General features: G+C 44.6%; 1 protein-coding gene across 1 annotated transcript; it reads left to right on the forward strand.

The window, feature by feature from the left end:
• Positions 1-3717: 3717 nt before the first annotated feature.
• SLC18A1 (solute carrier family 18 member A1) lies at positions 3718-22757 on the forward strand. Its single transcript, XM_030549523.1, has 16 exons — positions 3718-3763; positions 5642-5839; positions 6150-6516; positions 7911-7969; positions 9393-9476; positions 10795-10887; positions 11419-11508; positions 13048-13091; positions 14369-14429; positions 14595-14690; positions 18567-18645; positions 19169-19220; positions 20091-20154; positions 20866-20985; positions 21218-21351; positions 22136-22757. Exons 2-16 carry the CDS (start codon positions 5716-5718, stop codon positions 22247-22249), a joined length of 1581 nt encoding a protein of 526 aa, XP_030405383.1. The 5' UTR covers positions 3718-3763; positions 5642-5715; the 3' UTR covers positions 22250-22757.
• The last annotated feature ends 5077 nt before the right edge of the window (positions 22758-27834 follow it).

Consider the following 27834-nt stretch of genomic DNA (forward strand, 5'->3'; position numbering starts at 1 on the left):
ATAGAGAAGTAAGAATGCCAGTGGGAATGGAGCCATCACACTCACTGGGTCATCATCACAATCAGCTGTCTTCTGGATGATGGCTTAGGTGGAATACAAGCCACAGGAATTAGTGGGAGTACTGAGAAGCCAAGATCATGTTTTCATTTGAAATACCATTAGTAGTAATAACAATTTTTTTAAAAGTCCAGGGGAAGAGACTGGAAAATGTCTAATGAATACGTGGAAATGTTTCCAAGGAGAATATTTGAATAAGTTTTGCCATCATATCTGTGAAAGAAGATACACAATAAAGTAACAAATGTGTGGTCACCTTAGCCTATGGCTGCTCAGAACTTCATGGTGACAGCATACATAGAACTAAAATCCTCCAGCTCTGGATCCCTAACACTCAAGCTAAAGAAGAATCACTATTAGGTGGTTACCATGACATAACAGAGCAGTTATGATTCTATCCAGTAGATGGTAGTGGTACACTGCTCGTGCTGTATCTGTATTGTAGATATTTGGAAGACAGTTTCCAGATCTAAACTCACAACCCAAACACATGTAAAGGCTTCCACCTCTGCTCTCCTATACAACTAGGAGTTATTGACAATAGTTGTTGACTGTACAAAAGCCAGGTAAATGGTCTTAATGTCCAGTATAACTGTCAAGAGAAGGAAGGCGAAAATGACCAAGATTTGTTTTCTTTCACAGTGGAAACTTCTGTCATAAAAGGATGGAGGTAACATTTTGGATCTAAAAATTAGAGACTGCAGAGCGTTATGTTGAAAGAGCAAAATAAATAATGGAATAAAGTATAAAATAAATCATATTTCAAGTGACGTGTACAATGTATCACACACTGCCGTTATTTTCCAGCCAGCAGTCTGAGGAGCTTCTCAGTTGAAACACTGGACTTCTTGCTTCCCTAATGACATGGCAAATGGCTGCTTATCCCTAAGGACAAAGCAGCAGAGAACAGAAAAACAAGGGGTAAGGATTTGTTAGGAAAATCCCACTTTTCAAACAGAGGTAGCAACTATGCTGCTGCCACTATCTCGGCATGCTGCAATGGCACAAATATGTCCAAGTGTGGAAGGGGGAAAGGAGCAAGACAGTGGTCATGAGGTGGAATGTTTTATCGCAGCATTGTGATGGAGGCCTGAAAGGAGCTTCACCCAGATCCATGTGCAGCATTGCATAGTCAGGTGGTGTGGCCTTCACCTTCTCTGAAACACCCAGTATCAGTCACTGCTGGAGGCAAGCTACTGGTCTATGGTGAGATTTTTAAGTTTCACATGGCAAAGAGGGTCTTATTCTGAGCTGCTTTCTTTTCCCCTGGATTTGGGAAATAGGCTGCTCAGTTTCTTTTTCATGGGGAGCTTTGTTGTTGTTGTTTTTAATGACTCCCTCCAACAAAGCAGTGAGATAAACCAAACAGTCCACTGGAAAAATATTATATCAGGTTTGAGGGCTGTGAGATTACCAGGCAGACCCAACTGTATGTCTGTGCAGGGAAGAGAATAGGAACTTTTTCCATGTTAAACATGGAAAGAGAAAGGCCTGGCTGGGGAAGTATCCTTTTGAGGGAGACCCTTGCAGTCCATCCCAGGAGAGAAGGAGCATCATCACGTCTTTATTTTCTGCTTGCAGCGAGGATTTAAGTTAAACTTTCCCCTTCCTCCATTTGTAGCCCATAAGCTAATGCAATTCGCCCATTTACACACATGTACTCTGCCCCCTTCACACACCCACATAGATGCTGCCCCCTGCATATACGCCTTGATGCAGACCTCTCTCCCACACACGACACACTGATGCAACTCCATACGCAGGTACTCACAGTGCAGTTCTCCACATGTGCACTGACAGGTCCTGCTACAGGCCCCAGCACGCCAAGCGCGTGCTTGGGGCGGCATGCTGCGGGGGGCGCTCTGCCGGTTGCCGGGAGGGCAGCAGGCGGCTCTGGTGGACCTCCCGCAGGCGTGCCTGTGGAGGGTCCACTGGTTCCGCGGCTCCGGTGGAGCATCCACAGGCACACCTGCGGGAGGTCCACTGGAGCCGCGGGACCGGCGAGCGGCAGAGCGCCCCCTGCGGCGTGCCGCCCTGCTTGGGGCGGTGAAATGGCTAGAGCCGGCCCTGTGCACTGATGCAGCTGCCCTCCCTACATTGACACAGGGCTCACCACATACACAATGACGTAGCATCTACACACAAACAGACTCAGCCCACATGTTGGCACAAGCTCCCATATAGTCACATACGCACTGACACACATCCCTACATAGTGCCTCAATTCCTGTTACAAACACACACACACACACACACACACACACACACACACACACACAGAGTCCTCAACATCCCTCTTTTTTTCATTTTGGTCCCAGAATGATGGATAAGATTTAACCCTCAGATTCCTGCTCCACCAGAGGCCTTACCAGTGAAATCTGCCTGTTTATACATAGGAGCGCTGTAACTTTGATTCAATATTTGAACAATGAAGTAGGAGACAAAAACTACAGCTACAGTTCCCATTTTAGCCTGCACAAATGATTCTTCCGAGTCCAGGAGATCTTGTTTTTGTCATTTTAACGTGGTGGAAGTTGCACAGGAGATTTTGAACTTGGCTGTTTGTTACCTATTTCATTTATCTGAGAAGTCTTCTTTGTCCCTGCAGTCGGCATTTGGGAACTCAGAAAATAATCATTAATTTCTCAGACTCTACTACTCCTCCAAGCAGGTTCACCTTAATTCAGCAGGGGCATTCTGACCACCTGTGCAGGTATTTGGGATCCCTGGAAGGATCAGAGGCAGAGCAGGGCCGGTTTGTTCTTAGAACCTCAGGACAATTGTGGAGAAACAACAGAAGGATTTTATTATTTTTAAATTTAATTTTAAGTGAATTTAAGGCTGACAAAAGATACCAGATTGACAGCCAGGGAGATGAATGCCTTCTGTTTATCCACGGAACAGATATGAAGCAGGCTGCATCAGAACATCCTGTCCCAGCACCAATTTGCATCACTCCTAACTTAAAAGATCCCACCTATATGGGTCAGAGTGGAGTTTAGATTCCATGGCCCATTCTTTCCTTGGCCTGTCTGCTGAAACTGCCAACTAATTCGTGGCAGTTGTGTAGGTAGGAATTTTCTGATGTGGACATTGGACTACAAACCTTCAAACTCATTTCATTCAAAGATCATGGAACAATCCTCAGATGTGAATGACCACCAGTATCTGGAATCAGTAATTGGTGCTCGTGGCCTAGAGGTCTATTTCTCATGACCAGTTGCCTGAGCTAGCCAGTCCTCCAAATGTTTTATTATTATATTTATTGTTATTTTTATTATTACAGCCTGTAGGGTGTAAAAGGTCATTTGTGGCATATAAGTGCCTTTCACACCATGGAGAAGGAGAGCTGTAAAGCCCCGGAACAGCCTCAACTCACTGTGCTGAGACCCAGGCAACAGTTAAGGTGTGTGATGAAAGATAAGCATTGATGAAAAGCAGTGAAGTGCTGGTGCTTCATTGCTGCAGATAATCTGTCCATCCTCTCTCCACCCTCCCATATATCCTTCTTTCCTTCCTCTGACGCAGAGGGAGCTGCAGGGTTGAATAGAACCTGTTTGAGGTTCCAATTAAATCTTCATGGAAGCTGGCTATTCATATCCTTCCCAGATAAAAGGATAAATTCACTGGGAACAGCAGTTTCAGACCACAGTGCCGCCACGGCTATGTCTAGCAGCCAGCTGCAGAGACCAAGATGTGTTCTCTGGTAAGAGTCCTTTCTTCTCTACTCAGTGCAACGGATTTGCAATCTGTTGTTCTGGGAGCAGATTTTAAGATCTAGATTTAAAGAATGAGTTTAATTATGTTTATTTTAAATTTTCTTTATTCTTCCTTCTTTTCTATTGAGTCTCTAAACTGTTCTTTCTTTCTTTCTTTCTTTCTTTCTTTCTTTCTTTCTTTCTTTCTTTCTTTCTTTCTTTCTTTCTTTCCCATGTAGATTCGTGCTTTTGTATTTGTTAGATTGCATACTTTACATTTGTTTGCTTCTTCTCATTTACCTTGAGGAAATAACCAAATGAAATAACCCAAGGTTCTGAGCCAACAACTGATGGGTGGGACTCAGGCATTAGGTTAAAGAAAAACAATGTTTTTCATAAAGAATTATGTGTAAGGGTAGATGGCATTGTCCATGATTTCACAAATCAACAGGTGGATGAGGATGAACGGTAGTTCTGATCCAATCTCCAGACCCTTTCTTCTTATCACTCTAGTCTATGAGGAGACCGCTCTTCATATCAGCCATTTAGTATATTAATGATTTTGGTTGGTTTGGTGCCAATTAATTGCAGATTTGTAATTTATATATTCACTGTGGTGGAACAAGTAATCTTTTCTCAATGCATCTTAAGCCCTGATCTTAATTATATTTGTTCGGTTTTTAAGTCTTATGTTTGGCTGTGATGTTTCAATTAGGTGAAATGAAAAGAAGTGTAAGGGAAATGAAAAGCCTTCAAGAAACTTTTAATTTAATCTCCAAGGACCAAACGTGAAATGAAAGATGTGGAGATCACTACAAATAAGCTATCAGCTCAATATTTGCTTAGAGTCTTCTAAAGCCTTACAGAAAAGAAGAATTAAATGATGCCCTAAAGCCACAGTGGCTGATTCAGGAGACTGGTAATGAGTAATAGGGAATTTCACATGTAGAGGTTACAGTTTCAAATGTAGCACAGATCCACAGCTGATGGAAATTACCGTCACTTGGTAGCTAAGCTGGTGGTCCCAGTTCAGCTCCTAATGAGTAGTGCCCACTTCTCAAAAGCAGTTGATACTGCTGACCTCTTCCTGGCAATCTCAGCAGATAAGCCAAGGGCACTGTGAGGGCATGACCCAGAGGAGATTCCTTAAGAGCAGGGGTGGAAAGGGATTTGGGGACACTTGCACTGTTGCTGCCTATGCTGCTCTGCTATGTGCATAAACCAGAGAACTTCGGCCTGACTCCTGAGCAAAGAACCATTGAAATGAGGCACCTGCTTGTCTTTCATTCATTATGGGCAGGCTTGGCATAATCCAGCTGTTACTTTTTGTAATTTCAACAGATAATATCAATGTTTATTTTCAAGCATGATTAAAAGATTTTTATCTGTTCAATTGTTCCAAATTGCACAAAATTATCTTCTAAGCATTTTTTTTTTCAATTTGTATCCACTTACATGTTCAAAGTTTCAGGAAATTATAGGGAGAGGTCAGATAATAATTATTTATTGATAACAGACACTGAGATTCAAAAAATTAAAGCTTTATAACCATTAACACACAAACTGTCAACATCACATCAAAATATACAAAATAAATAACCATACATGAAATTTTATAAGTGCTCAAGCAACATTTTTCTTACTTTGCCTAACTCTAAATTTTGATTATTATCGATGGAAATATTTTTTTCCCTCAGTTTGTTTGTGTGTATAGGGTGAAACTGATGTTTAATGACATTTACTGATACAAAACTAATCTTTCCAAGCCTAATTAGGGTATGGTCATAAGCTCATTGAAGTCAATGGAAAGATTCCAGTTGATTTCTGGTCCTTGGATCGGGCTTTATGTATTTTCCTGGGTATTTTGCAGAGTGTATTTCTTAAAGATTACAGGACATCCTCAGCCCTAAGAAGTCATACAGGAGTCAAAGACTGAAGCAGCCCTGCTGGGTTTTCAACAATGCCTCAAGCGGTGGAGTGCACCCCCTGGAGGTGGCTGAAGGAGGGAAGGGAGTCGCGGAAACTGGTTCTGGTGGTCGTGTTTGTCGCTCTGCTGCTGGACAATATGCTGCTCACTGTTGTGGGTACGTTAAGTGTGGGTGTGGGTGCAGGTGTAGGTGTAGATGTCAAGGTGTCCTCAATGCTGCGCTGAAGGAATTAAGTAAATCTCAGTTGCAACTGCAGAAACCAATCATAAGAGAAATGAGTTTAACTGGTCTCCATCCCAGGCAGTGCTGCAGGTCTGGAGCAAGGTGCACTGGGAGAGTTGGAAGTGGGCAGTTTACCTGAAACCTGTCTCTAGCTCGAACTATTAACCTTTCATTAATTTCCCACACACACACCAGAAGTGCTGAATAAAATACTAATTAATCTCCTCCTTTAATTTTCTTCCAGTGCCAATCGTCCCCACCTTCCTCTATACAACAGAATATGAAGGTGCTAACAGCTCTGCTTCCCAGAACTGGATCATGGCAGCTCCTGCAGCCTTTGCAGCTCCTCCCTTCTCCTCCATGTTCTCTTACTTTGACAACACCACAGTGACTGTCTCAGACGACATGGCTGTCAACACCACAGTGGGGGTGAACAGGACAGAAAACAGCAGCCTGCCTCAGCTCACTGGGGCCAGCCTGCCACCAAAAAACAGCTGTGTAGATGGTGAGGCATTCCTCATGGAGGAGAACGTGCGCGTTGGACTGCTGTTTGCCTCCAAGGCTCTTATGCAGCTCATAATCAATCCATTTGTGGGTCCCCTGACTAACAGGTATGTCAACCAGGCTATAAAAGAGTTTATGAGCGTGTAGTGCAATGAACAAATTTGAGTCACATTCCCCCTCTAGTGGCTAGTCTATTCAAGGATAGCAACCTATTGCTGCTGCTAGCAAATAAAATTACTCCTTCTTAAATAGTAGAGGTCTGTGTTGCAGTGCTGAAGGACGTGCATTTAAGCCTTGCCAGTGACCCATGTTTGGGATCATTATGATAACACAGTATGGGAGCTCACCAAAGCCATTTGTGAGCTAGAATAGCACGGTGGAAATATCAACATCCAATCTTCCAATCGTCCAGGAATTCCACATCTTTAAGAAAGCCAGCAAATTGCTTTGAACGTGTGCATTACTAAGGAAATATTATTAGTGCTCCCTGGCCAAGAACTCATTTGTCCCAGGCCCTGCTCAGTCCAAGGTACATGACCGAGTTAGGAACTGTGTACCAAGTTGAGCTGAGGGCATCAATAGCTTGCATGATGCTCCAATGAGACTGAAAGAACAGAAATGTTGTCACACATTCTGTGTCAGTAGCTAGTAATCACAACATTTTGTACATGAAGAAGGAACAGCAATTATTTTTTTACCCATCCTTGTCAAGTAAATAAATACTAGTGAGCAGGTGGCATTCTCACAGAGTCCACAAACTAGATATTAGGCCAGGTTTACTCCCTCCCTACTCCCTTAAATTTGTCTTTGCCTTTATTTTTAACTTAAATAACAACATCATCACATAATCCTCAGCCTAAAATTCCCCCAGAACTTGAGGCTCCCAGGTATTTTCCCTGCAGGATCTCTCTGTCCCTGCACTTCACTTCCTCTGCGTCAGAGAGGCACCTGAGTTAGAGCTAATAGGACCCTCTGATCTGACTGGTAGGATGGGTCAGCAAAATAGATCTGCATCTCTGTGCAGGGTCCTAGAACTTGTTACAATAATTTCACACACTTATACACACACTGTATATACACACTCTGTAGAGACTAACACACACATTTGCACCCATATACTTTGATATAAATCCTCACACTTCCATATAAAAACATTCACTGACACATTCTCATATACAACAGTGCACACATTCACACTTCCCTATACAAACACACATAGATGCACTGATGCACACTCACCACACCCTTAGAGAAACATCTACACAGCCACACACACACAGCCTTGAATACATAATCATACATTTATACACCTACACATACATATATTGTACATACCCATATTCCCCCATTCTCCTGCAGTCTCATACATACATACAGCATTTACTCATACATGTACACAGACATACACTCATTTGCATACATGCAATAATGCATTGGTGCTAAGATAAAGTCCTTAGCTTTAAACTCTCCTTGAGTTCTTGACTGTCTCCTCCCTTTTTAGGATAGGATACCACATTCCCATGTTTGCTGGATTCATCATCATGTTTCTCTCTACAGTCAGTGAGTATTCTCTTTCTCTACTTTTCACTGGGTAACGTCAGGTCTGTTCCAGTGAACCAGTCACTAATCTGCAATGAGGCCAGTATAGAGCCTTGGGATCCTTTGTCTGTGAATGTCCCTGTCATAGTATAATTCCCAAATCTGGACCTTAGCGTCCAAAATATGGGTACTAGCATGAATTCCCCTAAGCTTAATTACCAGCTTAGATCTGATAGGCTGCCACCAATCAGGACTTAGGTAGAGCGCCTGATAGACTCTGATCTCCCCAAACCCTTCCTTGGGGACCCCCAAGACTCAGATTCCCTGAGTCTCACAACAAAGGGGAATAAACCATTTCCCTTCCCCCCTCCTTTTCTTCTTCCCAGCTCTTTCCCGCCCTGGGTACACTAAGAGACCACCGTGATTCAACTCCTTGAATCACCCCTTCCCCCTCCCTTCTTCCCCGGACAGAGATACAGATATAAACGCAGAGAGCAGGTTTTTCTTCCCTCCTCCCTTTCCTTTCTCCCACCAATTCCCTGGTGAGTGCAGACTCCCTTCCCTGGAGTCTTACAAAAGATAACCAAAAAATCAATTAGATTCGAAAAAAAGAGGAAAACTTTAATAAAGAAGGAAAAACATAAAAATTGTCTCTGTAATCAAGATGGTAAATATACAGGGTTTTTTAGCTTATAGACAATAGAAAGAAGCTTTCTCCAGCAGAAACACAATTTAAGCTACTTCCAGCAAGTACACATCTGCAAATGAGAAAAACAAGTTAAAAGACTATAACCGTCTTTTTTACTTACTAACTATTCTGAATAGATAAGAGACTGTAGCAGGGAGATTGGCAGAAACCTGGTTGCACCTCTAGTCCCGTCCTGGACCCAGAGAGAACAAAGCCAAACCCAAAAACACACACAAAGGCTTCCCTCCACACGAGATTTGAAAGTATCTTGTTTCCTGATTGGTCCTCTGGTCAGGTGTTTGGGTCCCTGTTTGTTAACCCTTTGCAGGTAAAAGAGACATTAACCCTTAACTATCAGTTTATGACAGTCCCAATGTCTGAGATATGGGAGGACAGCAGATCGGCCTACTCCCATTCTAGAAACAGAGAGTGAAGTTCAACAGGTGGTTTCCAGTGCTTGACAGCATTTGAGTTAGATGTTTGTTGCAGCAGCATTCCACTCTTCTTGGAACATCTCTGGGTGAACCCATCAGCATGGTTACCATTTAAAGGCTCCAAAAAGGAGATCTTTGAAGAAGGTGTGTGGTGACCTCCCTTCCTCTGGACCAGAGGATAGTGAAACACACTGAAGTGGCCTTCAGCGACTGTAGGCCTGTGAGTGCCTAGCTAATAAGATTTGTGCAAGCTGGTTTTAATTAGTGATGGGTTTGAAAAATAGCCCCAAATGCTGACTCTGCCTTTCTACTTTCTCCCCAGTGTTTGCTTTCTCAGGTACCTACACCTTGCTGCTTGTGGCTCGAGCACTCCAGGGCATTGGATCATCCTTTTCATCTGTCGCAGGTAAATGTACTGGCTTATGGGAGCAGCTGGCAGAAAGGCAGATCTTAGCCAGCTAGAAGGACTGATGTCCCAAAGTAGCTTCTGGGCTTTGTCTGCTTTGTCTGAGCTTAAATGGTGCCTCTCAAGCAACCTGGGCCATAGAGAGTGAAAATTCACAGAGTGTGAAATGTGATGGTTCAGTTTGCAGAGCAGAGAATCAGAAAGATCCTTCCTCCAGCCTAGGAAGCTCTCACTAGCATACCCAAGCAAGCACTAGATAGAAAGGTTACTAAAGAGAGGCTCCAGGTACTACAACGCACAGACCAGGAATCAGATTTCAGACTGTTCAGGGAGTCAGTTTTAAACTCTGTGGGCTTAGAATTCATAGATTCCTTGGCCAGAAGGGAACATTGTGATCATCTAGTCTGACCTCTTGCATAACTTCCCCAGAATAATTCCTAGAGCAGAGCTTTCAGGAAAAACATCCCATCTTGATTTAAAAATGATCAGTGACAGAGACTCCAGCGCAAACCTCGGTAAATCGTTCCAATGGTTAATTATTCTCACCATGAAAAATTTGCTCCTTATTTCCAGTCTGAATTTTTTAGCTTCAACTTCCAGTCACTGGATCATGTTGTACCTTTCTCTGCCGCGTTGAAGGGCCCACTGTTAAATATTTGTTCTTCATGTGGATACATATAGATTGTAATCAAGTTACCCCTTAACCTTCTCTTTGTTAAATAGATTGAGCACCTCAAGTCTATCATTATAAGGCATGTTTTCTAGTCTTTTATCATCCTTGTGGCTCTTCTCTGAACCGATTCCAATTCCTCCTCCCCTTTGCCACAATTTGGCACATCGCTCGTGCAGGCATTAAGGCATGGGCTACTCCTAAAAATTAGATCAACCTAGCAACATTGCTCAGGACTGTGAAAAATGTCATGCCCTGTGCCATGTAGCTAGGTCAATCTATCCCTCCATGTAGGTGCAGCTAGGTCAAAAGAAGAATTCTTCCACTGACCTAGCTACCATCTCTCTAGGGAATGGATTTACTACACCCATGGAAAAAAAAACCCTCCAGTGTTTACACTTCAGTGGTGTAGCTGCAGCGCTGCAGGTGTGCCACTGTAGTGCTTGGAGTGTAGACATACTCCAGTACAGAGCATGGTAATACATAACACTGACTACAAACAGGATGAAATTACGGGCCCAGGTGTGACATAGACAACTAAGCTCAGGTAGGCTGGAGACTGAAGTATCCAGATGCGATTCAGACATAGGTCCTGATGAGATACTAGAAGCCTAACTCAACTTAACTCTGCTTCCTTTCTATTTCCAGGCCTGGGAATGCTGGCAAGTGTGTACACAGATGACTATGAGAGAGGAAATGCTATGGGGATAGCATTAGGAGGTCTGGCATTGGGGGTGCTTGGTGAGTAAACTTTGTTCCCAAAGTATTTAGACTAGTGAGAACTCAAATGCTTCTTCAACCATTAGATGCTGGTTTCCCCAAGTCCTTGCTCTGCATCATTGTCGCACCTGTCCCCTAACATGCCACGCTGGCTCGTTCCAAAAGGCATGGCTGGTCTTTCCTCCTGCCATTTCCATGATTTAGCTCCATTTTTTCTCCCGTGCTCATTCTCTGGCACTGTTTTCTGCTCGTGCTGGAAATTTTTCTCAGCAGATACCTAATCCCATGAAAACTGAATATAACTGAATATAAAATGCTCCTTCCTCTTTCTCCCCACCTCTTCAGTTCAATACGTAATGAGAGGTGTGCAGAGTGCTGACATAATGCCACGGTTCTAATGCCGGCTTTCCCACTGGAGTCAACAGGAGTCTTTCCATTGGGTCTGGTGTCAGGCATCAGAAATAAAAGACTGTTGCTTTGCTACTGCTGAAACTCCAGTGCACCCATGTACCCTTCACACTCATCAGACTGACCCAGCCCTTTCCCTTGCAGTTGGGGCTCCTTTTGGAAGCGTGATGTATGAGTTCGTTGGAAAATCAGCGCCCTTTCTGATTCTGGCATTCTTAGCCCTTTTGGACGGAGGTGAGTAACCAAGTGTGCTGGCCAGTTTTGTCTTCACAGCTCTGAGTATCCACCTCCAAACTAAAACATTCAAGAATGGGTATCTGAGAGGAAACATCCTAGGAGGAATTGACAGGCTCTATAGTGCTATTAGCAGCAGCAGTTACTAGCGCTGTTTTTTGTTGTGCACTCACCACTTTACACATTCAGACACTGGCTCTGTGCTCACTGCCTGACATCTGACTTACAGATACCGTCAGACCCAGCTTCTCATTCCCCATGTAACCCACTTGATTGCATCACTGGAGAGGGTAACAGATTCAGGGAAATGTGTGTTAAGAGCTCCATATGCTGGCTAAAATGGCTACTCTGCTTAACAGACACTCCTGGTCAAGCAGAAAACAACTGAAAACAGGGTCTTATAGTAGCAAGTGATAGGCAACCTTAACAAGAGGCATTGATATCAACTCTGCCTATAGTAAGTAATCATCATCGTTAACTATATCCATCAATTCTGCTCTGCTTATAATACTCTGTCACTTCATGCTGAGTTAAAATCATTAGCATGGTGGAACAGACACCATGACCTAATTTTGTTGTTATTATAATTTATTATTTGTACTTGTATTTGTATTGTACTTGTAGTGCCTAGAGGATCCAGGTCCCACTACTTTACACTCCTACAATGAAAACATGGGCCCTGCCCGCAAAGAACTTACAATCCAAGTAATAGGGGTAACATTTTCAAAAGCACCCGAATCACTGAGAAGCCTACGTCCCATTTTCAAACGAAATTAAGGGCATGTCTAAACTGCAAATTACTGCCCAGCAAGACAGGCTGTGAATCTCCAACACATCAGCTTGCCACGCAGTGGTGTCCTGTGTGGACACGTGTACAGTGCAGTGAAAATCCCGGAGCACGACCAAGCTCCAGGAATTTCATTGTGCTGCAGCAGTGTCCACATGGGACGTGACTTTGTGGCAAGCTGGTGCACTGTAGAGTCACACCCTGGTTTGCTGCACTTGCCGTAGAGATGAGGCAAGCTCTTAGGCACGTGGGAGACTTTTGACAATGGGATTTAGGCTTCTAAATCTAATCTGGCCTTAAAACTCTCACTGATTTCAATGCAAGTTAAGTGCCTAAATACCTTTGCAAAGCTGGCCCTTAGGCCCCTTTGAAAATCTTACCCTAGGTCTTTCCATCTCTAACTTCAACTGTGCTCTCATTGTGACTGCCCAACCAAATGGCTCTCACCTTAATGTAGGTTGTTTGTATGTTTTGCTGCTCTGTGTTTCGATAAAGCACTCACACTATAATGGCCCAATCCTGCTCTCACTGAAGTCGACGAGAGTTTTGTCGGAACAGAATTGGGGTCTAAAATTTCTCCCATCTCAGCAGATGCCCCCTGAGTATGTTGGAATTGAGACCGCTGGCCCATTTCTGGGATCACTGGGCTTTGAGATACTGAAGGGAGGTCTACAGTAAATATGAGACAAGAGGTAATAATGGATGAAGGTGCTGTGCCAAGGGATAAGCAAATAATGGTATTTTTCTCTTAGCTTTACAGCTGTGCATCCTGCAGCCGTCTAAGATTTCCCCCGAAGTAAGTACAAACATATGAGTGTATGACCTTGTGCTAGACAGTGTGAACAATGCGGGCATGGATTCCCTGTAGGGGAAGACTGTGGTGATGCACCCAGCCATAGAGCATGGCGGCACCAGGACATGAATGCGTGGGAAAGGGACAGAGATGGCAGCTGGGAATGGTTACCTAGCCGAGTGGTTAGTGCACTGTAATGTGTATTTAATAGATTCCAGGGCGATATTCTGATCTCAGTGACATTCGTGTAACTCTGGAATAACTCCATTTGCTTCAGTAGAGTTGTTACTCAGTGTCACGGAGAGCACAGTTTGGCCCTATTATCTGCCTTTTGAAACAGCTAGGAATTTAGCCTTCCCTGTGAAAGGTGCTCAATTCTTATGGATGTCCATAGGATGCCCTGTGAGAAACAACTGCTGTGCTTCCTGCTACTGGCCAGACACTTGTGTGGATTTACCCAGTCCATGGCAACAGGGATCTCTGCATGCAGCTGCAGTTTGACCGGCGCTGTGCTCCATAGGCAGCCATTATACCAGCGATGCTCTCTCTGGATAGCTGGGGGATGTTCTGACAGGGCTGCCCAGAGGATTCAGGGGGCCTGCGGCAAAGCGAGGGAGCTGTGGTGCTTTTACTCACCCGGCAGCGGTCTGGGTCTTCGGTGGCTTTTCAGCAGCGGGGAGCCCTTCAGTCGTTCCACGTCTTCGGCAGCACTGAAGGGCCCCCCACCACCGAAATGCCACAGAAGACCCAGACCATCACCAGGCCAGGGCTTGTGGGGCCCTGCAGGGTCCAGGGCCTGGGGCAAATTGCCCCACTTGCCCCCCACTCTGGGCAGCCCTGTGTTCTGAGCTCAACCTTGCTAGGAGTGACTCAATGCTGATTTCACTATAAGAACAGTCCATGAAAGGAAGATGCCAGGTTGATAGATCTGGGCTCAGGTATAAGAAGCTGACATGTTGGCTCTTTGAACCATAGCTAGGTGAAAATGCTGAGAAGAGATGCACACACAGACACTGGATGCTGACCTGGAAAGGGAAGCTCAGAAACAATCCCATGGTGGAACAAGCTGTTTTAGCACCTTCCCCATCTTGGCGCTCACAGGACAATGCCAATGTGCCTTTACACAGAAGGGCTGGCTGGCCACATGGGCCATGCATCTGTACACACACAGGCTGCCTCACAACCTGGACTGTGCACTTCTACAGCATCTAGTTTGGTTTACATGCTTTCCCTAGAGCACTACTTGTAACCCCCTCCCCCTTCCTTTCTGTATTATGCAGAGCACCAAAGGCACCCCCGTATTCACTTTGCTGCGAGATCCCTACATCCTGGTTGCTGCAGGTAAGGCAGGATGGCTGCACCCCTCACTGCCCCACAGTGCATCTTTACTTTGTTTTTAAGAATATTCACTGGGGGCTTGTGATGGAGTCGTACTCGTAATCCATTAGCAGGATCAAAATGTGGGCTGTTAAAATTGAGTGTTTCCTGTTGTTTTCTCTCTTCCAGGTGCCCTGTGCTTTGCTAACATGGGGGTGGCAATGCTGGAGCCCACGTTACCCATCTGGATGATGCAAACCATGTGCTCCCCAAAGTGGCAGCTGGGTAGGTGCCTCATTTCTCAGCCTTCTTAGTTACTGAACAACAATAATAGCCCGCACGTGTTTAAACCACGTCAGCTTGTAGAGGGTGGGGAAGGTGCTGGTTACTGGGGGAAGGTGCTGGTTACTGGTGCTGCCCTGTTGCATGAAATGAAATGTATGCATCCACCTGCAAAGGATGAGTGATCTCAGACCATTACATGTAGTGTGATCAGAGGGACACTCATGGTCTCTGAATGGGGGTCACCCTGCTGTCTACAAATAAAAGTTAGAGAAGATTCCTGACTGAAGAGGGAGAAACACCAGGGACTTGATTTTCCCTGCACATATACTGATATAAATCAGGAATAACTGCACTGAAGTCAGTGGGGTGACACTGGGATGAGAGGAGAATCAGGACTCAGGTTGAAAAAAGAGAAAGGAGTCAAAGAAAGTGCTATGCAGATGGGCCCATAATAATGCAACTCCCACACAGGAGAGGGGGCCTCTGGGAGCTGTCTTGGTCAGGCCTGACACATTCTCTGAGCCAGAGAGCTCAGGTACACCAAACAATATCATCCTGTGAGGTAGAATCTAGGTGATTTAGGATCATATCTATCCTTACGGTAAGGGGTGCCACTCCATTGAAATCAGTGGAGATGTGCCTGTTTACCTTGCTGCTGAATTTTGCCCTTTTCATGGCCAGACACTAGAACAAGGCTTAGCCAATTAGCACGTTTCCCTGCTCAGTACCTGGTCTGTGTGCTCAGCATACTGCTGCTGTTGAGACCTGAACCAGAGCCCAGCCTCTCTATGGGCATGTCTTCATTGCAGAATTATCGGCACCCGGGTCAGTCTAGACTGTAGCTGGGGGCGAGCTTCCCAGCCCAGGTACATAGACTTAGACTTAGAATCATAGAATATCAGAGCTGGAAGGGACCTCAGGAGGTCATCTAGTCCAAAACCCTGCTCAAAGCAGGACCAATCCCCAGACAGATTTTTACCCCACTTCCCTAAGTGGTACCCTCAAGGATTGAACTCACAACACTGGGTTTAGCAGCCAATGGCTCATGCAAGTGTGCAGGGCCAGTTTTAGGCCAATTCGCCCGATTCCCTGGAATCGGGCCCCATGCCTTAGGGGCTTCAGTGGCATTTCGGTGGCAGGGGTCAATTTGAATTGCCAATTACTGCACCTCTATTCAGGGCCAGCTTTATTAATTGCAGGGCTTGATTCGAATCCCCGGCAGCGGTCTGGGGCTTTGGCAGCACTTCAGTGGCGGGGCGTCCGCTCTGGGGTCTTCGGCAGCATTTCAGCGGCAGGGGGTCCTTCGGTGCATGGAAGACCCAGAGTGGACCCCCAATGCTGAAGTGCTGCCGAAGCCCCGGACCGCCACCAGGGATTCAAATTGTGCCCTGAAGTTAATAAAGCCGGCCCTGCTAGTGTGCTAAAAATAGTAGTGTGGATGCTGCAGCAGTGGTGGAGGTTCGGGCTAGCCACCCGAGCTCAGACCCCAGGGTTGGCTGGGTCCAAGCTCAAGGGGCTAACCCAAGCCTCTGCCAGTTCCACAATCTCAACACACAATTTTAAGAAACAAGGCTATTTGCAGAGCCACAGACAGGGATGCATGGTGCATACTAATTACTCACTGTCGAAGAAATGTGATAAGGATGTAACACTGCCTACCTTCGGTACAAAAAAATTATAAAAGCCAACTGGCAGTGGAATGACCTTTGGGGATGCTCCAAGCTACACTTACAACCCAAACTGAATTACAACCTGGCAGCAGCAGAGCTAATGAGAGCTGCTAATTGAATTACTAACTACAGTCAGGAGCCTTCATCCAGATAAGGGGCCATGATGCCTTGGCTGGAATGAGTGACTGAGCAGGAGTAGATGAGGTTAGCAGACTCATCTCTCAGGGGCTATAGATAGTGGAGGGAAGGGATAGTACTTGGTGGTGGAAATGGAAGTCACTGAGCAATTCACTGGGGAATTATCCAGTGTCCACTGAAAATGAGTGGAATCTTTCCACTGATGTTAGTGGACATCTGATAAGGCCCTTGCAGAGGAAGAGGCAGAGATGGTGGAAATGGAGCCCAGAGGGGATACTAACCCGGGAACGTAAGAGAAAAACCCAAACCAAAACCTCAGCTGTAACCATCCCCAGAAAAGTTTGGATCCAAGCACAAACTCCTTGGGCTGAACCAAACTCTCAGTACAAACACCTCTTGAATCTGGGTCCCAACTTCACAGCCAGGGCACAGCTTCACATTTATAAAGCACATGGCAAAGCAGTGTCCCAGCTGAGCTGCCCCTCTAGACTGGATTAATACATAACATGCATTATTTGGAAGGATTCCTCCCCTCCCCCCAGCTTCCATTTTGGACCACTTCCCTCCAGATTCCGTGGCCTGTAATCATTATTAATGATTTGTATTACTTAGTGCCTAGGAGCTATAGTCATGGACCAGGACCCCATTATGCTAGGCACTGCACAAACACAGATCTGCAGCCATTTGGCTCCTGTCCATGCCACTGACATGTCACTCCCATGAAGAAACTGCAGAACAGCACATAATCTCTCTCCCCTCATCACCCAGGGCTGAGTTTGCTGCAGAGGCCTAAAAGCCAAGAAAGAAAGCAACCAGGGCCAGGTCTCTCACGTACCAGTGCTGAGCACTAGACAAAGGGGCCCTGTTTCTCCATCTGAATAGGGTACCAGTAACTCCCATTGATTTCAAAGGGAACAGCTGGTATCCTGCAGTAGGAGAATAGGTCCCAGGGCTGCTGAACAGCATCCATCTTAAAAGCAACTGTAGAATCATAGAACTATAACTATAAACTTGAAACCCAAGTGTTATTCTTTGTTTGTTTCAATTTGCCTACCCTTGTGTTCGTTGGGGAAATGGGAAAAGCTCAGACTTCCCCAGCAAACCTGCAGGGATTAATAATGCTTTATAACCTTTAAAAAAGAGGAAAGGAAATTAAGCACAAATCAGTGTGCTTTAATAAGGAAGTTGCCTTAATATGCAGGTAAATAGAGGCAATCATGATTTAGTTATAGTCTGTACAGGAGAGTATATTAAAAATAAACAACTGATAAACCAGCCAATGGTCAAATATTTGATTTTAACTTAATTATAATCCCTGAGGCTTTTCAATAGGCAGTTTTTCTATGCTATGAGATGGAAGGGGGAGAATGAGAAAGAGAGAAAGCAATACAGAGTAGCAGGATGGCTTTATGGTTAAAGCAACAGTCACGCAATCTAGGTTCAGTTCCTGGTTTTATCACAGATGCCTTGTGTGACCTTGGGCAAACCACTTGATGGCTCAGCTTCTCATCTATAAAAAGGGGATAAAATCCTTCTTTTCTACCACCCTGTGTGTGTCTTGGCTATTTAGACTGCAAGCTTTTTGGGGGCAGAGGTTGTCTCTCACTATGTGCACAATGCAGCCCTGATCTTGGCTGAGGTTTGCAAGCACTGCTGTAATACAGCCATATAATAATAATAACCAAGAAGAATAGAGAAGCCATTGCCTTGTAAGGGCTAATATACATTATGCCTGGGGACTCTGCATTGGATATTTATTTGCCCTGTCTAATCTCTCCTGGCTCACATGGCCAATGGCATGTGTTATTTGACTGATCGCAAGACTGTTCATGATTAATCACTGGAGCAGATTTAGACTCTATGGAAGCTGGATCAAATTGGACCTTGAGCTCTTCCACACATTTACAAAGTGGTTGTTACTATGAGCATCTGACTATGAGCCATCTAGCACCTAACGGGCTTGAGCTCTGAACTTCTTTGGGAGGTGAGAGGAAAGTCTGATGTCCTTAGGCAAATCTTCTCTGATGATCATGTGTATGTATTTGAGGCTGGGGCTCTTCTTTTGCAGGGATGGCATTTCTGCCTGCCAGCATATCTTACCTTATTGGCACCAACCTCTTTGGGGTGCTGGCCCACAAAATGGGGCGGTAAGTTGAACTCAATGGCTTTCAAACCTTGGTGTTCTTCCCAGCTGTCTTCAGACCACCCAGCTGCTTATTTGTAATGAGGAGGTGACGCTACTCAGGGGAATGCCTGCCTCACACTACAGTGTGGTGGAGAGGAAAGGTAGCTCAATGAAATTAAAGGGCAGCAAATTTAGAAGCAAAGCGAAGACTCTCTATTTCATGCGGCATGAAATTGGCCTATGGGACTCAATGCTGCAGGAGGATATTGAGCCAAATACTGTCTAGATTTCTCAGAGAGGTAGAATAATTTTATGATCAATAATAATATTTATGGCTATGTAAGATAAGATAAGATGATGAAATCTCATGCTTCAGGGTGTAAACTTCCTAAGTCAGGAAGTAAACATTCCCCCTCAGTGAGTAGCATTGCATAGTTGGTGCTGAATTAGATTGGAATGACCAATGATCTGATCCAGTCTGACAGTTCACGTGCCCTTGGGGGTTACAGTGCATCACGCTTTTCCTATCTTCTTCCTCATTGCAGGTGGCTGTGCTCCCTGATTGGAATGGTTGTGGTGGGGATTAGTCTCCTTTGTGTAAGTATTGCAAGTTATTATCAGACCTCTCTGCAGAAAACTCATTGGAGATTAGGCAGGAAAAGCAAGAGCTTTATTGCCCCAGCCTTTCACTTGTGCAAAACTGGGTTATGTTGAGGCCCCCATCATGCCTGAGCTGACCTTGGGCATATCAGCCCAGCCCCTACTGAAGTTATTCCATATCAGGAAGCCAAGATAAGTTGTCTCTGCTCAAGGGATACCCAGCACAGGGTTAGCAGAGGATACTGTATTGGCAAAGCGGTGGGTGAACAACAGGGTTGCTGTTATTCACAACTAAGGGCACTGCTAGTGCTTTATGAGGATCGAAGACTGGAATGAAAGAGTGCCTCAGATCAGGATTAAGGTGCCCTGACAAAACTGTGTGAAGTCACACTGGTGCCCCATCTTTCCCTCTGTGGAATCTGTAAATGGGGAACCATCCTTTTCTTCAAAAGCCGACAGGACTCTTCTGGGGCATGAGGCACTGGATGGATTTTGGTGCTTTGCAGTATCCCAGGCTTAGGGCCAGATGTGTAATGGTATTTAGGCATCTAACATTGCAGATAGGCATCTAGTGGGATTTCGCAAAGTGCCCAAGTGAGTTAGGTGCCTAATGCCCATTTATTTTCATGGGAAATAGGTGCCTAAATACCTTTGACATTCTGGCTTTTAGTGACTTTTCTGTCTCATCTTCCTGCAGGTCCCACTGGGCCCAGGAGGCGTGAAAAGTGTGCTCATACGCCTAGCAGTTAGTTGGAACCCAGTGGTTGCATTAGTGCATCTATTTCACTAGTCATGTGCCCCACAAAGAAAGGCCTCTGGCCAAAGCCCCTCTGGCCTCCCTCATATCTTCTTTCTTTCCTCTCCAAGGTGCCTCTTGCACAAAATATTTATGGACTGATCGGCCCAAACGGTGGGCTTGGCTTTGCCATAGGTAAGATGCCAATGCAACTAATCACTCTGTCCAAGGCAGTCTCATACACCATAATCCTTACTCCGTCCCTTTGGAAGGCAGATGTCGCTACAACATACCCAATGGCTGGTTGCTGAGAGCCTTTAGTCCATGCTTGAACTCCCAGGAACCCTTATAACCTATAATATGCCCTATACCCTGCTCTCAACTACTTCCCTTATCACTCGTCCTCTCCCAGCCTTGGTGGGAATGACTCTGGCCAAGAAACAAGCTTGTGCTGTTAAATGACCATAGAGCCACTAACGCAGGGACAGCTAGGTGCACTAGGTCTTTCAGAGGCCACTGGATGGAGGTCAGTAGTTTGTCTCACCCTCGAGCGCTGCTTTGATTAGAATTGTGTGTGTTGCACTCAGGAGAGACACTGAAAGCCCTAGATCCTGGAAAGATCATGGTCAGGACATCCGGGTCCCAGTCCCGGCTCTGCTGCCAACGTGCTCTCTGGCCTAGGGCAAATTGCTTTCCTTGGCCTCATTCCCCCCCATTCTGTATAATGGGGATAACAATATTTATCTGTCTCGCAAAGAGAGGTTGTGAGGACTAATGAAAGTGTAGTGCCCAGAGCGCCTTGGCTGAAAAGTGCGGGAGAAGTATTGCATGCCCTTCTGTTTGCTTTTGAAGAGATTCACTTGGAGAGGGCAATGGCTGACCATATTATTTTTGCTTTGGGGGCAGGCATGGTGGATTCCTCGATGATGCCTATTATGGGATACCTGGTGGACCTTCGTCACACCTCTGTCTATGGCAGCGTCTATGCCATTGCTGATGTTGCCTTCTGCATGGGCTTTGCTATCGGTATGGATTAACATTTGCCTGAAAGGACAGCATATATGATGATTTACCACTGTATGGCTTCATAGCATTAATTCACAGCACCCCACCTCAGTGTTGGTTGGAAGCAATTGGTATTAGGCATAGAAATCAGCCATGATACAGTAATTTTACAGTCCATCTGTACTGACCTCTCCAACTTGGCAAAGGAGGTTTATGTAATCTTGTTCTTTGTTTAACCCTTCCTTATATCCAGGTCCATCTACAGGAGGTGTGATTGTACGGACTATTGGATTTCCCTGGCTGATGGTCATCATTGGCGTGACCAACATTGCTTACGCCCCTCTCTGCTGGTACCTGCGAAGTCCTCCAGCTAAAGAGGAGAAGATTGTGAGTTGAATCCTACAGCATGTCGTCTTGATAATCCAGGGGATTTGCATGTGACTGGTGCAAATGTGTAGAATATTGTATTCAGATCTGGGCACTGCAGCACCAGAAAGATATTAACAAATTGTCTGGGTGCTGGAGGGACTGACATACTAAGGCCAGGCTAAGAGTTAAATCTGTGGTACAGTGATCTTGTAGGCAGGGAATTGGCCTAGGACTTGAGATACCTGGGGTCTGCCAATGGTTTGTTGTGTGACCTTGGGCAAGTTACTTCCTCTCTGCGCCTGTTTCTCTTTCTACCTTGTGTCTAGCTTGATTGTAAGCAAATCTGAGGCAGGGAGTGTCCTGCACTGTATATTTTGTGTATGTCTTGCTTTATGTTCCTAGCACAGCAGGGCCCTAATTTTGATTGGGCCCCTTACTGTAACAGTAATATAATATTTCAGCTTTTTCTAACCCTGCCATGTTCAACTAGCAAAATATTCACCCATTTGCTCACAAGAGTGAATCCCAACCTCTGTCACTTCTATCCGCTCAACAGAACAAACTCTTCTCTTGGGTTTTGGATAAGAAGCCGGAAGCCACTGGAGATTAAACAATTTCTATGGTTAAAAAAACAAACCAAAATACTGCCTAAAATTTCCCTTGGCCCATTTGTCATCATTGTGCAAAGTCTGTGTAGGGCTTTGGGTTATGGTAGATATTTGTAGATATGGTAGATAGTTATATTAATTATTATTATTTTAAAATATTATATTATTCAGTCTTATTTTTCCCCCATTCTCAGGCAATTTTAAACCAGGAATGCCCCATGCAAACCAAATGCTACGCCACCCAGAAATCTCTGCGGGAATTCCCCCTGTCAGATGGTAGTGAAGAGGAGGCAGAAAGTGAGGAATAGCAGGAGCAAAGATAAGCTCTTGCTCTGAAGCTGTGTCAAGTTTACAAAACCCTGGACATCTTATCAAAGAAGACTAACCCAGAGACCTCCCTCCTGACAAGATCCAGGAATCCTGGCTTCATTAATCTGCCAGTCTCATAGCACTGGGTGGTCAGGCAGTTTACAGGAAGCAACTGAGAGCCAGGGCTCCTGGTTTCGGATTCCTGGCTATTCTCATCTGCTGTGTGCACTTGTGCAACTCACTTAACCTCATTATGTCTCATCTATGATAAGGGATTATAAGGAGGTGGGGTCAGCCCATACTATCCTAGAGAAAAGCAGTCATGTAGTGCAATCTACCCATCTGTGACATGTGCATAGTACCAACCTACCTCACAGGAGTGTTGTGAGGCTGTTAATTAATGCCTGTGAAGTGCTTATGCTTCTTGGATGAAAAGCACTAAAGGGCAAAATACTATCTCCAGGGGATTTTCGTCTCTGGGGATCCTATTATAATCTCCAGCTTGGATTTTCTCTGTAACACCATGGAACCATCACTCTGCACCACTGTCAATCTGCCAATAAAGATACCACTACATTAACGTGCTCCCGGCTTGTATCAAGGTGACAAAACAAACACCAACAAATCCTGCCTACCACTGTCTTGGCTTATGTATCACGCGTGCTGACTCCTCTAGGTGCCTCTTCTACTACCTAGTCATTCATTTCCTTTGGGAATTGATAAAGAAATTCAGGTGGAAATGGGGTGGAACCCACACATAGAATCCTTATTATTATTTATATTATCATATTGCCTAAACACAGCAATTTCTATAGGGGCTGAGATCACTGGTCCGTGTAGCCTTGTATCCCATCTGTGGCAGTGGCAATCACCATATGCTTCAGAAGAAAGCACAGGAGCCCTGCAGCAGGCAAGTTTGGAATGAGCTGTCCAGAGAGGAAGCTCCTTCCTAACCCCCATCAGCTAGTGATCAGCTTATGCCTTGAAGCAGGAAGGTTAATATCCTTTCCATGAATTTGTTTTTCCTCTGCATCTTTGCTGTGAAATTTCCATGTCAAAATCGTAGCCTTACTCATAACTCAGGGTCTGTGTGTGCCTTGAGTGCCCATCTCACTCAGTCCATATTCGCCAGTTTTTTTCCCCTCTCTTGCAAATAGAAAACGGTATAATTTTCTTAGGCTACCTGGAACTGACTAGCTCAAAACCTACATACAGGAACCAGATATTTTTATTTTACGACTTTCTCCCCTGCCCTCCTGAACATCAGCACCTGCTTCCTTGTGCTGCCAAGATTTCCAACGAGAAGTGTGTTTGCTTTCTCCAGCGAGGAGGCAGAGGGAGGGACCTTCCTATGCTGAGATCTATTCACACCTCTACAATGGGTCTCCCAGTTAAATATTAACTTTAACCTCATGTGCGCATACCCTGTGGCTGGATGCTACGGAAACTCACTTAAGGTGGCTGACAAGGGATGCAGAGGAGACTGAGAGACAATGGTGCTTACACAATGGGTTTCTCATCAGTTACTCAGCCACTGGGCAACTTAGCTGGCAATACTCCATTAGGTTCAGATGGGGAATGCACGTCAGACCCCTTACTCATTTCTGTGTGTGTTTATAAATCAAGAGCAGAGACATTGCGCCCCAGAAACCGCCCCACTTGTGCATGCTGAGTTTATAATGCTTTGACTGCCTGGGGATGGTGGCTTTCAGGATTTTTGATTAGTATCTTATGCCAACAATTTGGAGAGAATTGTACATGTAGCCAAGTAATAATGTGCACATACGTGATATGTTATCATTCCTGTCAAGTCAAGTTTATTAATAGTGATTTAGCCAACATGCCCAAAACACAGCATATTACAATAAACCTTAAAACTAAAGCCACAATTGTAAAATATTCAAATACATATCAATACACATTAAAAAGAACATAAGCCAATTAAACCATATAATCACTCTGCCACTTGCCTCTTCCTTATTTCGGCAGCTGGCCATGCAAATAGGGCAACCGCTTGGATCACAGATACATTGTCAATTACTAATAAACAGTCTGTTTTCTGAAAGGTTGTAGAAAAAGGCATTGGGGACAAAAAACACAGAAAGCCATTTTGACCTCAAGTGCATTACACATTACTATATAACAAATGATCAGTCTTCCACTGCCCAGAGCCGAATGGGCAGAGGCAGTTACATTTCTCAATGCCAGTATATTGGTTTTCTAAGTAAACTATTACTATTCATATATTTTATTTGTATGGCAGTAATGTTAGGGGCCTGAGTCAGGATCAGGGCCCCATTGTGCTAGGCACTGTACATACTCATAATATTCTGCTCTGAATATCGGAGTCTTTGCAGGTTCTTGCAGGTGTCAGTCAGTGGGCATGATTCCAATCTCAAATTGGTGTAAATTAGTAGTAGCTCCGCTGAAGTCAATGGAGCTGCACTGGTGTGGGAGGAGAATCAGACCCATAGACTTCAAACTGAGCAAAATTGAAAATCCCGATGATATTATTCCCTGCCAGAGGACAGCCGCTTTAAAACAGATGCAGATTCTAACCCTAATGAGTTTGTCACTTTAATAAATCTACTATGCATTGTACATGAATAGGACATAAATGCCCATGTAAGGGCACATGCACACATGCAAACATTATGGAGGCACCAGACACAGTTCATAGTTAAGGCTGAGTTGACGAAATATGTGTACTGTACTGTGTAAACCTAGCACAGAATAAAAGAAACCTATTCCAGATGGGCACTGACGCCCTTGAGTGACACGTGGTGGGGAGAGAGAGAAGCTTAGGGCATGTCTACACTACTGGCACTACAGCGGCACAGCTGTAGTGCCATAGCGTAAATGCTTTCTACATCTATAGAAGGGGTTTTTCTGTCAACGTAGGTAATTTTTCCATCGACTTAGGCAGGTGCACACTGGTGCTTAGGACAGCTTAACTACAGCACTCAGGGCTGTGAATTTTTCACACCTCTGAGGGACGTAGCTAGGTCTATCTAATTTTCAAGCATAGACCGGGGCAGCATCTACCTTTTGTTGGGCTAGCAATGTTGGTTAGGAGCATGAAAAAAATCAATGCCCTGACAAAGCTATGCCAGCAAAAGCACTAGTGGGAGTGCACTTATACTGGCAAAAAAGTTGTTTTACGTGCAGTGTATTCCGTTGGGGGAAAAATAGCTCTTTGATGCTATCAACTGCATCTAGCCCAGAGGGTTTGCTGGGATAGCTATACAGGATTAGAAAATTTTCTAAAAGATATGCTCTAGTTGAAACAGGAATTAATTCCAGGAAGGGCAACGGGGTCAAACTAGATGATTGCTGTGGTCCCTTTAGAATCTGTGTCTCTAGAATAGGTGTGGCCAGAGAGAAACTGCATGGTATTTGCTGTTTCTCAATGAAGATTGAGATCTTTGCCCTGCAGCCATTCACACATCCATTTCACATCAGAGCAGAGAAGCGTCTATGTTCTGTCTGTGGCAGCCTTTCCCTTTATAAACTATATTACATTTCCCGTTTTTTTTTCCCATGCTTCAGTGACTGCTGCCCTTTGTGGGCTAGATTAGGGAACAGAAGCCTTTCCTTGCTTGCAAATTTAACCAGTCACTTGCTTAGCAGTTTATCCTCTAGAGATAGGACCAAATTTGCAGCCAGCCTGAGAACTTGCATACCCAATTGTTTACCCGCACAGCTGATTGTGCCCACCAAGCTGGCCGTACATCCATCTTGCACACAATATTTCTGTGTTTGAACAAATTGAGTCTGTTGCTGAGATCCAGACAGATAGAGAACATAATTTACTAGCAAGTGAGAGGGTACACGCTAAGCAGAGAAAGTAAGTATACTATATAAGAGTAGGTTAGACAAACACCTTTCAGGGATAGTCTAGATAATACAGGGGACTGGACTAGATGACCTCTTGTGGTCCCTTCCAGTCCTATGATTCTATTATTTGTCATACAACTGATTCTAGTCCTACTCATTCAGTTGAATATCTATCTGTCCTTGGGGAGACAAGGGAGTTGGTGGTAAACAGGACTGGAATAGCTCCCCCTGGGACTGGACCTCTGCAGATATACACACCCCTCACAGCTTCAGTGGCATATCTGCTCAATGTGGAATTAAAAAGAATCCATCTATGTCAGGAGCTGATTGTATCAGTCGGTCTCTGTCACTGCAGCAGCTGCAATTTCCTTTTGCCAAAAACAGAGTGTGTGAAAGGAAAGAACAGACATGCCCTGTGGCCAGAACACCCTCTGCTGTGATGCTTTTATATCTGTGACACGTGGCCAGAAAGGGTTAAACATCCTGCAAAATAAATGACTCAAATTCAACCCTTAAAGACATTTGGGGAGATAATGTTAGTGTTTTTGTGTATTTACATACATATGGGTAGTGGTCAACAATGTAATCAACAGTCCCTGTCTATGCTGTATCCTGATCATTCAGAGATCAAAAGAACATCCTAGCATTTAAATGATCTGTAAACACAGATATCTCTGTATTCATCTTTCTTTGAAATGTATAGCAAATAATCTGATGAAGTGAGTTCTAGCCCAGGAAAGCTTATGCCCAAATGAATTTGTTAGTCTCTAAACTGCCACAAGGACTCCTCTTTCTTTTAGCAAATCATCAGTGAATGGTGGAGGAATAGGCAAATGTCTTGTGTTAATTCGTATAGCTAAGTACTGGTGATGGTCCCACTTCAAAGATGCCCTGATTACCTATTGTTCCCAGAGGGATTCCGACTTGTCAAAGGCGGCCTGAAATTGTAAAAAAGATCCTTGGGTCCCAATCCTGTTTATCTCAGATCTGCTTAAGCTTCATCAGGGGAAGTTTGAGTCATCAGACTGAGATTCCAGTTAAGCTGGAAACACCCTGGATATGATATTGGACATTGGACTATAACCTATGAACTAAATTCTAAAAGAACTCTTTGCAACTATAAAGCTATGTATCTGAACCTCAAGAACTGAACTCCCATCTGTATGTATATTGATCTTTTAACCATACTCCCTCTCTTTTCGGATAAATTTTAGTTAATAAGAATTGGCTGTACCGTGTTTTTGGGAAAGATCTGGAATATTCATTAACCTGGGAGGTAATGTATCTGATCTGTTGGGATTGGTAGAACCTTTCTATTTATATGGTGAAATAAGATTTTCAGAAATCTTCATATTTGACTTGGGTACTGGATAGAGGCCTGAGGCTGTTACTTTAAGGGACTATGTTGTTGGCTTCTGGGCAACCAGTAAGGTAATAAAGAAGCTGTTTTGTGCTGGCTGGGTAAATATAAGTATTCGAATATGCACCAGCTTTGGGGATTATCTGCCCCATTCTTTGCAGTTTATCCTGAGTGACCTCAACTGGCCCCCACTGGGACCCTGGTCACAACATCTCATAAGCTAAGGGTTGGATCTGTCCAGTTCCTGGATGAGACACCTCCCTAGAAAACCCAATTGCTGCAAAGAGCAGTACTGGTGGCTCAGAAGGGGGTGCTCGTCCTTCTGAACACAATGCTGGCACATTGGGAGAGGCAGGGGCAGCGACAGGCATATACTACTGGAGCTGT

The sequence above is a fragment of the Gopherus evgoodei genome, chromosome 2, assembly GCF_007399415.2.
Source record: "Gopherus evgoodei ecotype Sinaloan lineage chromosome 2, rGopEvg1_v1.p, whole genome shotgun sequence".
Taxonomy (NCBI): domain Eukaryota; kingdom Metazoa; phylum Chordata; order Testudines; family Testudinidae; genus Gopherus; species Gopherus evgoodei.